We start from the raw sequence: 20956 nt of genomic DNA, 5'->3' as shown, positions 1-20956 counted from the left end.
GAAGTCAGAGTGTGTTAATACTACAGTTAGAATGTGGTGGCTTCTAGGAGACCTGAAGCCCACGTGTCCTTGGAGCTCTTGGCCACAGTGAGGCTGTGGAGACACAGGCTTCCGTCTGCCACCCAGCAGAGCTGAGTTTTGCCTAGAGTGGTTCGGGGCCCCTTAGGTCATCGCTCCTTAGTCTTGGACAGTGATGGCCCCGTTTGGATTTTGATTTGGGAACAGCAGAGCTTGTCTTTCTTAACACGATCGAGATTTCCTTTAAACAGATTTAGAAGTCATTATAAAGTTTAACAATGCATAAATAAAATGAATGCTAATCTGAGTACTCCCGGGTGGCTTTTATTTAGTTAGTTTTTACAGAACTTGAGGTGATACTCAAGGCCTCATACATGCTTGGAAAATGCTCTGCCACTGAACTATACTCTTATTCCCTCAAAGGCATTTTTCAGACATAATGTTTCATGTGGAAAAGGTGGTAATTGAGTCTTTTTTTTTTTAAATGGTCTTTTCACAGAGATTCAGAGTTCTCTTAAATGACTGTGTTATCTGTATCCATTTTCTTTTTCTTTCTTGTTATTTTTTTTGTTTGTTTGTTTGTTTTTTTTCTAGATAGTGTTTCTTTGTGTAGCTTTGGATGTCCTACAACTAGCTCTGTAGCCCAGGCTGGCCTCAAACTCACAGAGACCCTCCTGCCTCCCCGTCCTAAGTGCCAGGATTAAAGGCATGTGCCACCACCTCCTGGCCCCTATCCATTTTCTTATAAACAGAAAATTTAACACATTTAGTTTACTTCAGAGATATGTTATTTTAGACAATGGGCTAGAAGGCTCTTCCCAAATCTAAGATATTTCTATTTTTAAATTTTTTTTTAATTAAAAACTTTATTATTTTATCTTACGTATATGGTGTTTTTTCTGCACATATATCTGTGCACCATGTGTATTTGGTGCCTGTGAAGTCATAAGAGGACATCAGATCCCCTGGAACTGGCGTTATAGGCAGTTGAGAGCCACCTTGAAGTGTAGGTGTCAGGAACTGAACGGGGTCCTCGGCAAGAGCAGCAGGGACTCTTAACCCCTGAGCCATCTCTCCAGCCACGGCATTTCTTAAGGCAGTCTTCTGGAATGGTAGACCATTTCACGGTTAATGCTTAAGTAAATTTTCTAACTCTTCTTATCCAGGACTTTGTGCCTTTCTTTGCTTTGAGATAGCCCCATTTAGTGAGGGCGTCCGTTGTTTTCCTGGAGCAGAATGGGGTTCATTTGGAGCTGCAGGCTCAGGTTATGTGAGTGGGTTCTCACCGGACTCTCAGGATATGGGGGTGGGTTCTCAGACAGCTTCAGATGATAAGGGAATGGGTTTTCAGTCGTATCTGTTGGGAACTTCATTGGTCTGGTTTCTAATATTGGTCACTACCTCATATCATCTCTGAAATCAGGAAGCTAGGAAGGGTCCTGTCACGGTAGAATATTGTTGTCTCAGTATTTGGAGCTCCTTGCTGGTTTTTGTTGTTGTTTTTTTTTTTTTAGTTTGTTTCTGTGTTGCGTTTTGCAGTTCTGGGATGGAACCCAGAATATTGTCCGTACTCGGCCAGCATTCCCATGACACTGCACCCTTAACCATCCTTGCTGCGTTAGTAGGCTATTTTCTTCGTGGTTTTGATTTTTGTGTTCAGACATCGGTTTCATATGGCATGTATTATAGTCCTGTAAAATAAGTTCACGGGCATGTTAAAGACATCTGTATCATATGAGTTTGTATCCTGCGTGTTCTGAAATGAATGTTGAAATGACACAGATAAGACAAAGCAAGCTGAATAAGAGCAATCATGCAGAAAAGATGTCATAGGTCACACTTGCAGAGCATCCCCGTGTGCCAGGGAAATTCCACACTGAAGCACTCCCCTGCGTTAACTCCACCTCATCGCTGTATTCCGAGGGTGGGGCTACAGGTGGAACATCCCTCACTTAAAACTTTGAAAGTCTGAAATGATCCCAAATCTGCAACTTTCTGAATGTTGATGTGATAGCAAGTAGAAAATTCCATACCTCACCTCATGTGGTATGTTGCCGTCAGAACAGAAGGGACCTAAAATCGTTGTCTAAAATTACAGTCTCCAGGAAATCTATACAATGGGTATATAAAGCACAAACGGAATTTTGTGTTTAGACTTGGGTCCAGTCCTCAGGACTTCTAATTTTTTTAATGTAAGGTTTTTGTTTTTTTTTTAAGTGCTCGGTTGTGGTGACACATGCTTGTAATGTCATCCCCCAGGAAGTGATGGCAGGAGGGCCACAGTATCCCTCTACTAACTCTCACCCCTCCAAAAAGGAAAATTAAGGAAAAAAAAACCCTGAAATCTCTGAGCGTTTTGGTTTGGATAAAGGCAACTCAGATTGCCTCTGGTTTTTTTTGTTTCTTTTTTTGTTTTTTGTTTTGTTTTGTTTTTATATCCAAATTGACCTATTTTTATTTATTTTTAATTTAATGTTCAAAAAATTCATCTATTTATTTTACATCCTGGTCTCAGCCTCCCCCCATCCTCCCCTCTCAGTCTGTCCCCCTATTTCCCCCCTCCCACCCCTATTCCCTCCTCTTCCATCTCCATCCAGGAAAGGGCAGGTCTCCCGTGAGTATCAACAAAACATGGCATATCAAGTTGCAGTAAGACTAAGAACCTCCCGTGAATTAAGGATGGGCAAGGGGACCCAGTGTGAGAAGTGGGGTCCCAAAAGCCAGTAAAAGAGTCAGAGACGGCCCCTGTTCCCTCTGTTGTGAGTTCCACAAGAGATTGCCTCTGTTTTTAACAGCAGGGGAAACTGAGGGCTAGTTAAAAGTCTTCACAGTCACATGGTGAACCACACACCGGCTAACCATTGTCCTAGACTAACTGGCCATAGGAGCGGAGGGGATGCTGTTAACATCACTGTTTCCCCCCAGGAGACCTGTTATCCAGGGTTATGGCCAGTGCTTTGTAGGTGAGGACAGTGACTTTTCCGAGGCTTCAGTGGTACAGACTGAACTGGAATGCTGGTCTGTCTCTTACTGCTGCTTTGGGGGCCCTCCCATCTTAAGAAAACACCTTTGTCTTTCAGAACCTGGCCGTCGGGGCAGGAGCTGTCGGATCTCTGCAGCTGACTTACATCTCGAAGGTAATGTTGGTTTGGCGTGCTGGGGAACCACGTTCTTGAAGTAGGTTTGCTGTCTAAGCAAGAGGGGAGTTCTGCATCCTGGAGGTGTAAGCCTTTGTGGGTGTTCACAGCTGTTACCACGTTTTGCTTTCCCAGGCACCTCCTGTGGAAGGTCTGCTGTCTGGTGGTGGTGGTTGGCAGTGGGGAGGGTGACCCACTCTTTGGATGCCCGTTAGTCATCGCTCCAGACCTATAGGAATATTTGAGATAATCTGTAAAGAGAAAAATTTACTCTGAGTCACTGTGTTCAAGGTCTTAGTCATGATTGTGGGGTTCATGTGAGGCAGTACATTATGACAGAGCGAGTGGGCCCAGCTTCTTACCTCATGGCTAGGAAGCAAATTATAGAAGGACTGGGTACCTATAATCTCTCCTGAGGGTTCCCCTGATCACTTAAGGACCTCCCATGTGTCTCCACTCCTAAAAGTTCCAGATGTTACCACTGGCCTTTGGAAGGCATTTCGCATCCAAAATAAAGCATGATGTAGGATGTGACCTTTTTTTGTAACTGGGACAAAAGGGACACAAGGACAATGACCCTGATCCAGTAAAAGATTCCCTCAAAGTATACAGTTACTGAGCAGTGGATTGGAAATGGCCCAGGCCCCTGGAATTGTACCAGTTCTCCAGACAGAATGCTTGTGGAGGGAGGATGGAGACCCACCACCACCACCACCACCACCACCACCACCACCACCACCACCACCACCACCACCACCACGGCCCTAAGATGTGCCAGGACCACATTCAGCATCTGAGTACCTTCTAGAGAGCATGGCAGGCAGCTGGCAGTCTGTGGCCTCATCCAGCATGCAAACAGGGGCAAGAGCAACTCCTGTTCTCCTGAGACCAGGGCTAGGGCCATTTGGTGATGCCCACAAATAACTGCTGAATTCAGCGGCTTTGAGCGGCTCCTCCCTGGGGCAGCCACTGCTGCTGACCCATGATGCAGCCCTGATTAAAAAAAAAAAAAAAAAAAAAGCCAGAGGATTTAGATTCTCTTCTGAGAGCAGGAGGAGGGGAGCCAGGTGGCACCCAGCCAGCTCCAGCGGAAGTGTCCCCGGTCCCCCACTCCAGTTCTCCTAGGGGTTGCTGTTTTCTTCCCTGGCCTCTCCCACCCTGGGGACTTTGAGGGCCTAGGGGCTAGGGGCTGAGCTAAGGAGCTACCAGCTCCATCTGGTAACAGACTGAAGGAGATCTGTGAGACGCTCCCACGGGGGTGGGGTGGGGAGGGGTGGGGAGGGACGCTTCACAGAGATGGGTCAAGAGATGATGCCCCGAGAGGAGCGGCCATCTATGGCTGGACCCACCAGGCTCATCTCGTGCCTGCCAGCTGCAGACGGAACTGGGCAGATCCATCTCAGTGAGGCAGAAGACGCTGGGCAGTGGCTGAGCCGATTAGAGAGGAGATAATGGCCTCAGGGGAAGAGCAGTGGTTAAAAGTGCAGCCTTGCTAACACAGCTGCAGGCAATTTGTGCATGCCTTTTGATAAGAAATGGGGCAGCCTCCCTAGGCCAGGGCCGCCCGCCCGCCCGCCTGCCCGCCCGCCTGCCCGCCCGCCTGGCCCTCCCTCCCCCTCCCCCCCTCCCCCAGGGGCCCGCCCTCCTCATCTGCTGTGAGCGCATGAGGTCATTTCTCCAGAACGGGATTTGAGAGAGGGGAAGCAGAGAAACCCTGTCAAAAATGAAAACTGAAACCATCTCCCCTGTGTGAGGATTTGGGAAGATTTTTTTTTTTTTTGGCCAGGGAAGAGTGAATACAATCTCCTGCTGAATCATGATTTATAAATGCAGCCCAGATGAGGCTTTCAGTGTTCTTTGCTTCATTTAGAAGGGATGACCTGACTTTTTGCCCTTCCTGGGACAGGCAAGCCTGCACGGGTCTTTGAAAAACCCACACCAGCCACTGCTTTACGTGACTGAGTGCCTCAGCTCCAGCTAGCCCGCTGCCCAGAACACATCCCCAGGTCCTAGGGCTGCTGGCTTCCTGAGTCCTCAGCTTTTTTGTTAGCCTTTGGTCACTCCCAGGGTTGAGTGTTTGCACAGTGTCAGATGTGCTGGTTTGCTTTGTCCCCATCTCCTGTGGGGAAGATGGGGTTGGCATGGGGGGGTGGGGTGGGAGGAGGGGTCCTCCAGAGAGGCAGTTGGAGATGGAAGTATCTGTCCCCAGGGCATTATGGCAGCAGAACCGGTCTTTGGGCAAACTGGAAAATAACTGAACCTGGCCCACGGTGCTACCTTTTTGTTATAGCCCTTCTCCCCCATTCCAGACGTCTTCACGCCGCCTGCCCCCAATTCTGCCCAGCCTGGACCTATTTCATGAGGGCTTCTGATAGATAACAGGTCTTCCGAAAGTAGGGTTATTAACTGTTTGTGTGTGGGGTGGGGGTGAAGGGCCTGGGTATGCCAGAGCAGTGGTTCTCAACCTGTGGGTCGAAACCCCTTTGCCTGGGGTGGGGGTGGGGGTGTAGGGAGCACAGGGGTCGCTTAAGACTATCAGAAACACAGATATTTACATTACTACCCATAACAGTAGCAAAATTACAGTTATAAAGTAGCAAGGAAAATAATTTTATGGTGTGGGGGGGTTCACCACAACCTGAGGAACTGTATTAAAAGGTCAGTGAGAACCACTACGCTGAAGAGTTCAATGAAGCACATTGACTCACTTTCCAGATAAATAGGCTGACTTCTATGTACCAGCTTGAAGCCCTCTGGTGACTGTTGGTGACTTCTTACTTTATTGCTCTTAGTGCCCCCTTGAGGGACAAGTTTCCCCTGACACCGGAACAATGTTTCAGTTCTCCCAGGCCTTAGTCGGCTCTTGTTTCTTCGGCTGGAGGGGCCCCAGCTCCACTTCCCCTCCATGGCAGACAGGGTGTGGCTGGCCCTCACAGTGTCCCTCCCAGGTCTGCATTTGATCTGATAAGCGAAAGCTCCCGAGACTGTCCAGCTACCGAGTGACTCTTCTGCGTCACTGCGTGGGGGGCCCGCACGGGCACTCTGTTCCTCACATCCCAACCCTCTCTTGCTGTTGACGTGCTCACAGGACCTGCCAGTAAACCACGGTTGGGCAGTGACTCAATTGTGGCCGCCGTGTGGTGTGAGGATGTTTGTGCCTGGGTGCTTGTACTTGAGTCAGACTGTTGGATGTCCTCACCCACCTGTGGCCACCCTGCTTCCTGCAGGTCCTCTGTTCTCTTCCTGTGTTTGAAGATGGCTGCTGCGGCCTGGCACAATTGCCAACAGGTGGCAGGTGGCTTGGGGCGGTTCATACCGCCGGGGGCAGGCTGTCAGGGAGAGAGGCCAAAGCCAGAGTTCTGTGCAGCCTTTCTCTGTGGACATAGTCACAGGTGGGCAAATTCATTGTCTGCTCCTGCTGTCCTGTGTCTCTGAGAAGAGCGCTTACCTTTTCACACTGGCGTTACTAAGGGAGAAGCCGGTCTGTAGAGGCTCTCAACCCTGTCCCATGGCCAAGCAGGTCAGAACTGGGACCAATCCCATTAGTTTGTCAATGAATCACTTTTCCCAACAATACTTCTACACTAAGCCACGAGGCTGAGGCACACTGTAAATGCACATGCCTGTGGACCTCCTATCAAGTACGTACACAGAGAAGAGCAAGCAGAAGGCCGTGTATTGCCTTTGGAAGCTCCGGTTCTCACAATAACTGCATGGGTAGCATTTTCCCAGGCTGACTAATCAGCGCAGCGAGCATGAGCATTTGTAATCCATGTAGGGTGAAAGGGTCAACCTGTGGCACTCTGTCCAGTTGGTGATAAATACGAGGAGACAGGATCTCTGGGACCAAAATTGCCAGCTGGAGGAGAAGGGAGCTGGGAGGCAGGTGGGTGCCATAGGGACAGCACACAGGCAGCTCTGTGACACTGGGGATTAATGCAGGAACCCAGCACAGCATGGCCGCTGACGGGAGGCTGCCCGGGGAACACAGATGCTGAAGGCCACAGCTGGGAAATGAGTGGCTGCAGCTCAGTAACTGCCTTGGACCGGACCTCAGGGAAACAAGGTGGCTCAGGGCCATGATTGACAGCCCCCTGAGTGCTACCTGTGAAGTATGCAGACATGGCTGCCTCTGCTAGTCTGTCAGAGCTCAGATTTGTGGGCTCCCCTCCGGGTTCTTCAGAACTTTCTTCGGCCACAGGGGCCTCCTCCACCTCAGGGTTCCCTCATCTTACAGAGGATTGAACACACACACATCGGCATATTCTTCTCTGACTCTCCCTGGTGATGCCCTGTGCAGCCTTGGCATTCTGCTAATAGAAAGGTCATCAGCAAAAGCAGTCCTTCATCCTTGAGCCTTCAGAAACAGGGGTCACGTGACATCTTGTATGCTTTAAATACTTGTCATTGAGGATGATGTAATGTTATGCAGGCATTTAATTATTAACATTGGAAATGCCATGCATGTTTTTTTTTTAAATATTGGAAGCTAAGCAGTTTTTAAAAATAACAACAATAAAGATATAATAATAATAATAATAATAATAATAATAATAATAATTATTATTATTATTATTATTATTATTATTATGTGTGTGCATGTGCATGCATTGGTGTGTGATTTAAGACCAGGTCCAGCCATGTAACCCAGGCTAGCCTGAAACTTGCTGTGTAGCCTAAGATGGCCTGAAAGTCAAGATCCTTTTGTCTGAGTCTCCTGAGTGCTGGGATTACAGATGTACACCGCCTTGCCTGGAATAATAGTCTCTCTTTGATGAGCAGATTCTATGCTTGTGCTAACTCCATGGGAACATGACTTTATGATTCCTTTCTTGACAGACCATGTCATGGAGGTCACACACTTGTGATTTGAAACTGATTCCAAACCCAGCTTCTACTATTTATTCTTTTGATATTTTGTAGGGTGCCACCTCAGTTCCTGGTTGAGTATTTGGGACAAGGTTAATTTTGGCTAAAGAATCAAGTCGGGTCTATAGGAAGACTTTAGGGTCAAGAGCAACAGTGTGTCAGTCAACATTAGATTTCTAGCAACTTTGAGCCACAAGGAGACATCACTTTCACCTCAAGACTGTAATTCCTGCTTCTAATTCCAAGTCCCAGAGACCTGAGAGGAGAACAAGAAGACCCAGGATGGCTAGAGAGGGGATTGAGAGAACAGTGTCCAGGGCAGGATGGTGACTGTATGTGGATAGGTTCCATGGGAGGTGCTACCTCACTAGACATCCCCAGTGAGTGGGATGTGCGGAGTGTTCAGTGTGGCTGGACCAGCATGTAGGATAATCACCAAATCTTTGTAGAGTATGATGGAACATGAGCCTGAGAGATACGGGCTCCTGTGCAAATAGACAGCAATGCCCATGCAAGAGAGGGGATTGCAAAAGCTAGTATTCCCGTACACCAGTATTCCCATTTTCTCAGGCCCTGCTCTTGAATAGACCCAGTGTGAGCTCACTCAGTCAGCCGCTTGCTCTCTGGGTTGCTGGAAAGTTGCCTGTGTCCATGGCCAGCATAGATAGCTAGGCCTTTGGACAGCATATCTAAATACAGGAGTGCTTGCCACCCTCCCCCTGACCCACCCCTTTCTGCTTTGATCAGAGTTTGTATTTCCAAAGCAATACCACTTTCGGTTGGGAGACTGTTGAGGGAAAAGGGGTTAGGTCTTGCAAGCATAGTAGAAGCCTGCTGATGTGAATGGGAGTCTGCTAGATCTTGTGGCTCAGAGAGACTCTTGTCCTGACCCGGTGGCTTTTAAAGTGTTCTGCAGAGACAAAATTAACACAGGCAGACATCAAGACAGCAGTTATGAGGGTGGTAGAGATTCTATCATAGAAGGGGTGTGGTGGTATTGTGTTCCCCAAAATATTGTGCACCCTAATAAACTTATTCGGGGTCAGAGACAGAACAGCCACTAGATACAAAGGCTAGAAAATGGTGGCACTCACACCTTTAATCTTAGCACTCCAGAGGTAGAAATCCCTCTGGATCTCTGTGAGTTCAAGGCCACATTGGAAACGGCCAGGCATGGCGACACACACCTTTAATCCCAGAAAGCAGCCTTTAATCCCAGGGAGTGGTGGTAGAAAGCAGAAAGGTTTATAAGGTGTGAAGACCAGAAACTAGAAGCATTTGGCTGGTTAAGCTTCAGGCTTTCGAGCAGCAGTTCAGCTAAGAGCCATTGGGATGAGGACACAGAGGCTTCCAGTCTGAGGAAACAAGACCAGCTGAGGAACTGGCCAGGTGAGGTTAGCTGTGGCTTGTTCTGTTTCTCTGATCTTCCAGTGTTCACCCCAATACTTGGCTCCGGTTTGATTTTATTAATAAGGACTTTTAAGATTCATGCTACAAAGGGGTATACTGAGTATCTAAGACAGGGGTTCTCAACCTGTGGGTCACGACCTCTGAGAATCACATTTCGGACATCGTGCATATTAGATATTTACATTACAATTCATAGCAGTAGCAAAATTACAGTTATGAAGTAGCAACGAGATAATTTTATGGTTGGGGGTCATCACAACATAAGGAACTGTATTAAAGGGTCTAAGCATTAGGAAGGTCAGGAACCACTATTTTAAGGAACAGGATTGATAATGCCAGTTTCTTAAGGGATTGAGGCAAGACTCTCAATTATTGCTCTTCAAAACGTACATATGTACATTTGATAGGCTCTTTATATGTATGAAATATTTATACATATGTAAAATATTTATATGTACATGTGTAAACATTTTTTTCATGCTGTTGGAAACACAGTCATGTCTCTTTTGTCTCTATTTGGTATAGGTGAGCATAGCTACCCCAAAGCAGAAACCCAAAACTCCATTCTGCTTCGGTAAGTACTGAGCCACGGTGGGTTTTCTTCACGAGCATATGACAACTCCTTTTCCATGGTCGACAGCTCTGTGGTCCCATGTGAACTGTATCCTGTGTGTCTGAGTGGCTTAGATAATAGCAGTGTTCTGGATGCCAAGTAGCACCACTGCAAAGATTATTAATAACTTGTGTCCAGGCACACAGGGGCCAGCGTGTTTTAGCCAGGCTGGCTTCTGCTCACTGTCTGCCTCCCGCCCCGTCTTCTTTTTCTCTCCCCTGCCCCTTTCTTTCCCTCCGTTCAAACTGGCCTGGAACTTCACTTCTACTGAACCCAGACTCCATAGTGCTGGGATTACAGGCGAAGCTAAAGGCTGTGGCTGCGTTTCAGTTTTCTTGATGCCGCAGGGTGGATAGAAAACATCTCGTAGACGTTTCTGGGAGCCTTCACTTGAGAGTTGTGCAGTGATGTCGGAAATGAGGAGATCTGAGAGAGAGGGGAAGATAGGCAGGAAAGAATTACAATGAAGGACAGTTGGGGGTCTCAAGGCTGCCGAATGAGTGGCAGTTGGGGGGAAGGTTGTTAGTGGCACAGGAAGCCAGAGCCACTCGGTCAATGCCCCAAGCCTCTCTCCTGCTGATTCCAGTGACGCGGTCACTGAATCGTTGACCAGCCGTCCCTGTGAGCAGATGCTGAGGCATGTTTGCGTCAAGGGAGGCTCTGAACGTAAGCTTCAGGGAGGCAGAGCCACCTCTTGCTTTGTTACTGCGTGTTCTCAGCACATAGGGTGGCTGCTGGCTCATAGCGGGTCCTCAATACATATTTGTTGTATGAATGAAACAGGGAATTCTTGGTCCCCCCCCTGCAATGACTTCTTGACTCCATGCTTATGCTAGAGGGATGAAGTGACCCCTTTCTTCCGACTTCAGATTGGTGCCTTCTTTCTCCTTTTTCTTCCAAATATCATTACTAAGTTCAGAAATCAGTCTTAGACTTTGCAGTCTGCTCATGTAATAAAGTATGAACAATAACAACAATAATAATGAAACTCAGAGGTAAGCTGTTGACTAAGGAGATGCTCTGAGGGAAGAACAGGTTGAAGATGAGGGCAGGGGCACAGGCCTGATCTCGAGCAAGCCTTCCTCTATTTCCCAGACACAGACAGGATTGTGCTTGTAGAAGCAAGCCCGAGGCTCCCAGCTTAGCGCACTAGCAGGCCGGTAACCAGAGTCGCCCACAGTGCTTTGTGAATGTCTTATAGATGGCAGATGAGTAGCCCTGTAGTTACCAATAGCACACTGTGGCTACTCTTAATGCCAGTGTCATGCTGGTGGCTGATGGGAGAATCCCTGCTTTTAAAGATGAGTTGCTGTGGTCTGCTGTTTCTGAATATGCAAGTGACTTAACACCGTGGGCAGTTTCTGGATCTGCTGAATGGCCTTTATGGGTCTTGTTACCTTAGACATCCTAACTTCCTGGGCTCTCGTGGTCCGTGAATTCTGACCCGAAACCTTTTCTCCCCATCCCCACTACTCTTTTCCAGTTATCAATGCCCTGTCTCAGAGATATTTTCTTCAAGCTAATGACCAGAAAGATCTGAAAGACTGGGTTGAAGCCTTGAACCAAGCCAGCAAGATCACTGTATGTATACTTTTTGTTCTTTCTGGTAGTGAAAGTGGCGTGTCCCAGTGTTGGGCCTCAGTGGGGCAGGGACAGAACTCAGAAGGCAGCAGGGACTTGCCCGGAGCCTGTGCAGGCCCGGCTGGCTCTCTCTGACCTCCTCTTGTCCATTGGCTGACAGCTACAAGTGAACTTGAGAGTCTGAGTTTGCATCAAGTTCAAGGGGAAGTTTATGGAGTGTCCCATCCCCTCTGTGCTTCCTGGGAGGGGCTCCTATCAGCCATGTTCTGGGTAACTATGGGATGCTGATTCAGTGTTGTGCTGGAAAAAGGATTGCTGACTATGAGAAGTCGAGGAATGGGGAAAGTGTATGAGCAGGAACTTAGATCTCATTTTTTTTTTTTTCTAGTTTGGAGGATATTCTTCTTTGTCGGCTCTGGGAAAGTCTTCCATTTAAAAGCTTTGCTAACTTTGAAACTTATTCATGGACTGCGTTAAGTACTCTTGTTTTCCTGGACTTGGCTAATGGGGAATTTATTTCATGTTCCCTACAAGTATTTATAAAAAATGAAACAGAAGAGTTAGAAGAAAGGAGAGGGAGAAAGATGTGTTAACTTCCAACGCGGTGACAACATGCTGGAAATAATCTAGTTATAAGGAAGAGAGGTTAATTGCAGATCATGGGGGCTTATCCCTGCTGCTTTGGGCCTGTGATCAGGCAGACCATCAAGGGGGAGCATGTGACACAGACCTGTTTATCTTCCAGTAGTTGGGAAGCAAAGAAAGAGCTGGGCTTCCAATATCCCCATGAAGGGCAAATGCCCAATGACCTAACTTCCCCCACTCTGTCCCATCTCTGGAAAGTTCCACTGCTTCCCAATAGTGCCACAGGCTGGGGACCAGGCCTCCAACATGGGGAATAGTTAGTGACTGTAGCAAAAACTGCTTTGAGGAAAAAAGAACAACAGCGAAATGAAACCCAGCAAGTCAGGCACAGTTTGCTGAAAACTTAGAAATTCTGTGTTGTACAGCATCTCAGGGTTTCTATCGCTGTGATGAAACACTAAAACAATCTGGGGAGGAAAGGGTTTAATTTGGCTTACACTTCCACATTGCAGTCCATCTTTGTGAAGGAAGTCAAGACAGGAACTCAAACAAGGAAGGAACCTGGAGGCAGAAGCTGATGCAGAGGCCATGGAGGGGTGCTGCTTACTGGCTTGCTCCTCATGGCTTGCTCAGCCTGCTTTCTTAAAGAACCCAGGACCAGCAACCCAGGGGTGGCCTCATCCACAATGGGCCAGACCCTCCTCCATCAATCACCAAGAAAATGTCTTACATCTGGATCTTATGGAGGCATTTTCTCAATTGAGGCTCCCTCCTCTCTGATAACTCTAGCTTGTGTCAAGTTGAAATAAGATTAGGCAGCACATGCAGTCAGAGATATTGGTCTTCCAATGATTTTGAATAAAAATGCCCATTGCTGGGTCAAATTATTCTTCCGGACACCTTAGAGGTCCCATGAATATTAGTAGATGAACTCTATATATCTGTCCAGCATTTGTGTTGCTGGACCCAAGCAGGGTAAGATTTAGCCATTTAAGCAGTGTGCCAGCTGTTTACTATTCTGGTAAACCTTGGTAAACCTGCACAGAGGGAGGGTGAGGCGAGGCTGGAGGAGGAAGGAAGGGTCGTTCTGTGTGCTGTCTCTGCGCTGTGGGTACGGGTCACTACCTCAGACACTCACAGGAAATTAATGAGGGTGGCTTGAGTTTGTGTGTGTGTGGGGTATTGCTAGTTAGCATCCTAGGAATAAAGGACACACTCTGATGAGCTGAGTTTACCTTATGTATAAAATTGAGACAATCATGGCCCTGAACCAAGAGGCAGCGGGAAGCCGAGTACTTCCCTTGGCACTGGTTGGACCGTGATGTGGGGACTGCTGCACATCAGGCCACCTGAAGGACAGAAGGGTGAACTTCTGGATTGTTATGGAGAGGTGGTGGCAGGAGAGAGAGAGAGTGTGTGTGTGTGTGTGTGTGTGTGTGTGTGTGTGTGTGTGTGTGTGTATGGATGGATATATGGATATATGTATAGGTTCTACCATGCCCTGCTCATTTATAAATATTCTGACTCCTTGTTTTGCCCGGGACCTTTTGTTCAGTCTTTACTAGCATGAGCACAGAGAGACTAGGGCTCTTGTCTGTTCTATCTGGTGTTTGATCTTTGCTTTCTAATCAGGGTTAGCTCATTCTATAGGTATGCGGTAAGTTTGTGTGTTATGTGTATGTGTGTGTTCATGTGGACATGTGTATGTGTGCATTTGTGTATGTGTATCTGTGTGTGTGTTGTGTACATGTGTATGTATGCATTTGTGTGTGAAAATGTGTATGTATGTGTGTGTCTATGTACATGTGTGTGTTTGTACATGTGTATTATGCATTTGTGTGTGTAACTGTTTAAGGGTGTGTAAGGGATTACTGCTGAGTTCCTCATATTTGGAAATGGATGTACGTGGAAGAGCTGGAGGGGAGAGGAGAGTGTTCTTACCGTCATTTAGTAAATTAGCTTTTCTTTTCACCCACATTCTGTTCGTGGTTCTGCCCTTTTCCTAAGCTCTCTGTTCCTTGCTGATCATATGGCTGTTCTTCCCAGGTCCCTAAGGCTGGGACCCTCCCCTTGGCCACTGAAGTTCTCAGAAGCCTAACAGCTCCTCCCACCCTAGAGAAGAAGCCACAGGTGGCCTACAAGACTGAGATCATTGGAGGCGTGGTGGTGCAAACGCCCATCAGTCAGGTGCCATTGGTTGGGGCTGCTGGGGGCGGTGAAGGGATGTCCACTGTGCCCAAGGACCGGCACATAGCCATGGGATGTGTGGAGCTAGCAGAGAGGGGTGACCATGACAATACAGTGCAGGGTGTGTGTGGCCGGTGCCAATGTAGAAGTTGAGGCCATGACATCATGACTTCTTGAGGATGTGTGGTCTGTGTGCTTCTGCTTATGACCCAGACAATGAACACTTGTAAAACTTAAAGGAAGTGTGGCTGAGGTTGGACCCAAGTCTGCAGCCCATCTTTCCATTTGGGGCTCATGTCCTCTTCTCTTCTGCCTTGCCTGCCCTTCCTCCTCTGGGTCTCTCTAGACAGTGTCTTGCTTTGTGGAAACACTCAGTGGAGCGCCTGATGGGGAGCAAAGTCCGTTTTCGTTTCTTTGACTGACATGATATTAAAAAAGGCTAGAGGTGTGGTGGGAAGGCTGGGAGGGGCCGGGGCTGCCCAGAGGAGTGACCTGGCGGGGTATTAACAGTGACACTGTTTCCTTGTAGAACGGTGGGGATGGACAGGAAGGGAGTGAGCCGGGCTCTCACGCCTTCCTGCGGAGGTCTCAGAGCTACATCCCCACATCAGGCTGCCGTCCTTCCACCGGGCCGCCCCTCATTAAGAGTGGCTACTGTGTGAAGCAAGGGAACGTGGTGAGTGCCAGCACGGGGGGGGGGGGGCTATATGGGGGTTCTGACGACTCCTTGGAGCCAGTGGGCATGGATGCATCAGGGGACAGAGAGAGGAAGAGCGGTACCCCCCTATGCTAACCACCACTGGGAACTAGCCATTAGCACCCCCAGAAAGCATGCCCCTGATGGGAAGAAGCCTCACTGCCTTCAAACCGAAGCAGTTTGCAGACTGATGGGCAGATTTCTCTCCTCCCACTTCCCTTCTCTTGCTCCTAAGAGAATGACCCCATAGAGTTGTCTTAGTCAGAGTTTCTATGGTTGAGATGAAACACCGTGACCAGAAAGCAAGTTGGGGAGGGAAGGGTTTATTCGGCTTACACTTTTCCCAGCACTGTTCACCACTGAAGGAAGTCAGGACAGGAACTCGAGCAGGGTAGGAACCTGGAGGTAGGAGCTGGTGCAGAGGCCATGGAGGGGTGCTGCTTACTGGCTTGATCACATGGCTTGTTCAGCCAACTTTCTTATAGAACCTGGGACCACCAGCCCAAGGACAACCCTGCCCACAAGGGACTGGACCCTCCCCCATTGATCACTAATTAAGAAAATGCCCTGCATCCGGATCTTCTGAAGGCATTTTCTCAACTGAGGTTTGCCTACAGCCCACTTTTCTGGAGGCATTTTCTTCATTGAGGTTCCCTCCTCTCAGATGACTCTGGTTTGTTTCAAGTTGATGTACAACTAGCCAGCACAGTGGTAGCTTCTGCTGGCAGCAGAGGATGGCACTCGGGCACTTCCAGGGCATTAGAGTTAGGTGCTTGGTCTTGGGAAGGTGGGGCTCAGATGGAGGCCTGGACCTGTCACTGCCTTCACACTTCCCACATAATTCCCGTTATTTGTCCCCAATGAAGAGGAGAGCCTGGCTTCAATGGTGCTGGGTCCCTGGGCATTTCTTGTGTCAGTGCCAGTCCTGGTGTTGGAGACCTATCCTTAACGCATGGCTCCTTCTTTTGCATTTCAGCGGAAGAGTTGGAAACGGCGCTTCTTTGCCCTGGACGACTTTACCATCTGCTACTTCAAATGTGAGCAGGTGGGTCGTAGGTTCCGGTCCCTCCCGAGAGAGTACAGAAGCAGAGAGCGTATGTGAGTGGAGACCAGGCCCACGTGGACTTCCAAGGCCCCTCTGTCTCATCTCTGTCCAACCTGTGTCTCTTTATGATGCTATTAAAAGGACCTGGGCTGCTGCCAGCTTCTGCGCAGTGGGCTGCTGTGGGGGCGGAGCCACAGAGCAGCTGCTGCTTAGATTTCAACCCCTTAATGATTATTTGGAAACCAGGTTGGTTTTAGCCAAGACTCTGAGAGAGGGACATTTTTGGTGAGCTGGTGTGGGTCATTGGCCCATGTACATGGCCTCATGTGTTCACCTTCCATCCTTCCCACCAGGACAGAGAGCCTCTGCGCACTATACTACTCAAGGATGTTCTTAAGACTCACGAATGTCTCGTCAAGTCTGGGTAATTGCCTCTTCTTATTCATTTATCTTTTTGTGGTGTTTTACCTGCGTGTGTGTTTATGTGAGGGTACCAGATCCTCTGGAATTGGAGTTACAGACGGATGTGAGCTGCCATGTGGGTGCTGGGAATTGAACCTGGGTCTTCTAGAAGAGTAGCCAGTGCTCTTACCTGCTGAGCCATCTCTCCAGCTCCTTCTTACTCATTCTGAGCAGAGCCTCTGTTGTCTTTGAATCTTCATTCATTACCCTTTTGCGGGCTCTATTTAAGAATCGGTGTCCCTGTGCTTGACCGAATGTCTCAAAACTGATGCAGCGTGGAGATCACGCTGGCCAAATACCCTCTTCCCTTTCCCTACTTTTTTTTTTTTTCCTGGTTTTTCAAGACAGGGTTTCTCTGTGTAGTTTTGGTGCCTGTCCTGGAACTCACTCTGTAGACCAGGCTGGCCTCAAACTCACAGAGATCCGCCTGCCTCTGTCTCCCGAGTGCTGGGATTAAAGGCTTGCGCCACCACCACCTGGCATTCCTCCTTTGTTCTTGATACCCCGTTAATACATGGGATGATTCACAACATTTTTGTGTTGCTACCGCTTGGTGGAACAAGTATTTTTTTTTTTTTTTTTTTTTTTTGGTTTTTCGAGACAGGCTTTCTCTGTGTAGCTTTGCGCCTTTCCTGGATCTCGCTCTGTAGACCAGGCTGGCCTCGAACTCACAGAGATCCGCCCGCCTCTGCCTCCTGAGTGCTGGGATTAAAGGCGTGCGCCGCCGCCGCCGCCGCCGCCGCCGCCGCCGCCGCCGCCGCCGCCGCCACCACCACCGCCCGGCGGAACAAGTATTTTTATTTGTTCCTCTTTCCACTAGAAAGCATACCTTCTGAGCACATGGTTTGTAGGATGATTCAGGACTTGACAAGAAGTCAAGAATTGTCCCATACCCGGCCCCAAATACAGGTGCATGAGTGAACTTTAATAGACCCCCAGGCATATCTTTTTGGCCATGGGTCTGTAGTCTGTCCAGCCTGCTTGAGTCTTTCCCTCCTGGAGGCCATGAGGGGATCTCTCAGCAGTAGGCATCCTGCTGTCTTGTGAAAGCATGGCACCACCCTCCATAAACACACATGCTGTATGATCCAAAGAAACAGGGGCAGAAATGCTGGACTAAGTCTTTCAAATAGCAGTTGTAGGGTACAGGAGATTGGGGAGGCATGGAGGGGTAATGTGCAATTCATGGAAGTAGCTGTAGCTAGACATTGCCTCAGAGGGCAGAGCTCAGCATGACTGATCATGAGAGATCGATCATTGACTGCCCCTGACCCTGGAGGGCCTGTGTAGATCTGTGAGTAGCCTGTGAGGCTACTTGGATATGCTAGCCCAGCTTGGAGAGCAAGCCTGAGAGTTGAAAACTCGCCCTACCTCTGACTCCGCCTGAGTCACACTGAACTTGAGTCAGGGAGGTGAAGTCCAAGGGCAAGGTTGTGGCTTTGTGGCTTCAGCTCTGTTAGATGGTGCAGCCTCTTTGGAGCCATTGGGGGAATTCAGGACAGCTGTAATCAATGATTGCTGTTGAACTGAATTGAACTGAAAGCAGCATGCAGTCTGGGCAGTGAATGTGGAAAGGGTAGAACTCCCTTCCTGCTTGATTTTATCCCTCTGTGGATTCTGGGACTTACGGCATTTGCATGAATAATCTAGAATGTTAAAACATCTAGCCCTATCTTAGTTAGGCTTTCTTTCTTTCTTTCTTTCTTTCTTTCTTTCTTTCTTTCTTTCTTTCTTTCTTTCTTTCTTTCAGATTTTATTTATTTATTTATTTTTCGAGACACGGTTTCTCACTTTGTAGACCAGACTGGACCCGAACTCACAAAGATTCACCTGGCTCTGCTTCCTGAGTGCTGGGATTAAAGACATGTGCCACCACCGCCCAGCTGATTTTATTTATTTATTATGTACACAGAAGAAGGTGCCAGATCTCATTATAGATGGTTGTGAGCCACCATGTGGTTGCTGGGAATTGAACTCAGGACCTCTGGAAGAGAGTAGTCAGTGCTCTTAACCTCTGAGCCATCTCTCCAGCCTAGTTAGGCTTTCTGTTGCTTCAAAACACCAAAAAGCACTTGGGGAGGAAAGGATTTAGTTGTCTTACACTTCCACATCATTGTTCATCATCAAAGGAATTCAGGACAGGTACATGGAGTCAAGAGCTGATGCAGAGGCCATGGAAGGGAGCTGCTTACTGGTTTGCTCCACATGGCTTGTTCAGCCTGCTTTCTAGAACCTGGGACTGCCTGCCCAGGGACGGCAGCACCTTCAATGGACTGAGCCCTCCCACATCAGTCACTAATTAAGAAAATGCCCTTACAGACTTGCCTACAGCCTGATCTTATGAAGCCATTTTCTTATGGAGAGCTGTCCCTATGGAGAGGGAGACGCTCAGAAAGTAGGGGGAATAGTTGGTGGGATGTATTTCATGTGGTCCCTGCTGTTCCAGCTGCCTTTGATGGTGGTCAGTTAGCATCTTTTTGTTTTTATCTCACACTCAAGGGCTGACCACATTTATAGTACATGTCCCAGAGACATTTTCTCTCACCGGTGTTTGGGCTAGGTCTCCGTGTCCTACCTAGTCTTAAGTCATATCCCCCCTCTGCTTGGAGGGCACGTCACGGGCCATGTCACTTCGGTGTTTTCCTTCTAGAAGACATTTCTGCCTGTGACCAACCCTTCCCTGGCACGAGGCTCTTTGTTAACATGGAATGCAGTCTTACCTGCATCTGGTCTCGCCTCCTCAGGTGCTTTTCCTGGTAGCCATTAGTTCTTTACTCCTCATACAGTCCCCACGGTGACTGGATGCGCACAGCAGTCAGTGAACACAGAAAACGGCTCCAGCCAATCGGGGTTTGTGTCCTCACCACTTCCTTCTTGCCCTCTGCTTGGCGGGCGTCGGAGTCCCTCTTCCAAAACGCACACCGCCCGCGTGTGAGGCTTGTTCTTTTTGAGAGTGCAATTCGATGACAATATTTCTCCCTTCCATTTATTCTTCCAAACCTGTCCACATTTCCCTCCCTGGTCTCCATCAAATCCATGCTCTCTCTGTCCCTCTTCCTCTTCCTCTTCCTCTCCCTCTCTCTCTCTCTCTCTCTCTCTCTCTCTCTCTCTCTCTCTCTCTCTCTCTCTCTCTGTCTCTCTCTGAGAAGCCTATTATCATTTGTTTGGTGTTGGCTGCACCACCACTAAGCTTCACCCTATCCCCAGAAGCAGATCTTTTTCTTTTTCCCCCAATGAAGGAAACTAATTTTTAAATTGATTTTGTACAAGCGTACAAAGGAATAGGTTTCAATGTGCCATTTTCGTACACATGGTTTTTGCTGTCCCCTGTCCCCACTCTCGTCTCCTCCCATGCTCCACGGTGGTCCTCTGTGCCCACAGTCATCTGCACTCTGCATCCCACCCGCCTCACAACCTCTTTGTTTCCATCTTCATGGTCCCGCCCCTTTCTTAATTTTTTTTGCACATTATTTGTTGGTGTATGTGTACATGTACATACATGTACACGTGGAGGTCAAAAGGTTACCTGTAGGAGGTGGTTCTCTCCCTCTGTCACGTCAGACTGGGGGGGGGGTGCTGAGGGGGGAGGAGGTGGCAAGTTGCTTACCCACTGAGCCAGCCATCTTGCTGGCCTTCATGGTTCTTTCTTAGTTTCATAGCGTGTTATTCACCCTCACATGTGAATTTACACATGTGTAAAAATTAAAGTCTAGGATCCAGCTGTGACAGAAAATGCACAGTATCAGTCTTTCTCAGTCTGAGTTACTTGGCTTAATATAATAATTTCCAGTTCCATCTATTTTTCTGCAATTTCCATGATTTTATTTTTATTTTTCTTTTTTTTTAAAGATTTATTTATTTATTATGTATACAGGTGAGGGTGCCAGATCTCATTACAGATGGTAGTGAGTCACCATGTGGGTGCTGGGAATTGAACTCAGGACCTCTGGAAGAACAGTCAGTGCTCTTAACCTCTGAGCCATCTCTCCAGCCCCTTATTTTTCTTTTTAAAATTATTTTTATTTTTATTTATTTTTTATTATTTATGTGGATACAGATTATCTGTGTGAGTGTATGCCACGTAAGTGCAGGTACCTGGGGAGGCCAGAAGAGAGTGTCAGATCCCCTGGAACTGGAGTCTCCCGTGGCTGTGAGCCTCCTGATATGGGTGCTCTGAACTGAACCCCGGTCCTCTGGTAGAGCAGGGGGTGCTCTTAACTGTTGAGCCATCTATCCAGCCCCTTTATTTTTCTTCACAACCAAATGAATTCCATTATGCCTGTGTACCATTCATCTCCTGACGGACATCAAGGTTGATACCATCCCCATGTGAGGAACACAGTACTTGCCAG

General features: G+C 48.1%; 1 protein-coding gene across 1 annotated transcript in view; it reads left to right on the top strand.

Moving 5' to 3' along the window:
* The window catches only part of Plekha2 (pleckstrin homology domain containing A2), a 55556-nt gene that overhangs the window by 23801 nt on the left and 10799 nt on the right, over positions 1-20956 (top strand). The window contains exons 3-9 of the mRNA XM_059244697.1: positions 3099-3155; positions 9960-10008; positions 11531-11628; positions 14260-14400; positions 14930-15076; positions 16074-16142; positions 16496-16566. Coding sequence (XP_059100680.1) covers positions 3099-3155; positions 9960-10008; positions 11531-11628; positions 14260-14400; positions 14930-15076; positions 16074-16142; positions 16496-16566 — 632 coding nt within the window. The remainder of the gene's footprint in view (positions 1-3098; positions 3156-9959; positions 10009-11530; positions 11629-14259; positions 14401-14929; positions 15077-16073; positions 16143-16495; positions 16567-20956) is intronic.

The sequence above is a fragment of the Peromyscus eremicus genome, chromosome 17 (genome assembly GCF_949786415.1).
Source record: "Peromyscus eremicus chromosome 17, PerEre_H2_v1, whole genome shotgun sequence".
NCBI classification, from domain to species: Eukaryota; Metazoa; Chordata; class Mammalia; order Rodentia; family Cricetidae; genus Peromyscus; species Peromyscus eremicus.
This window is presented reverse-complemented; position numbering and strand designations above follow the sequence as displayed.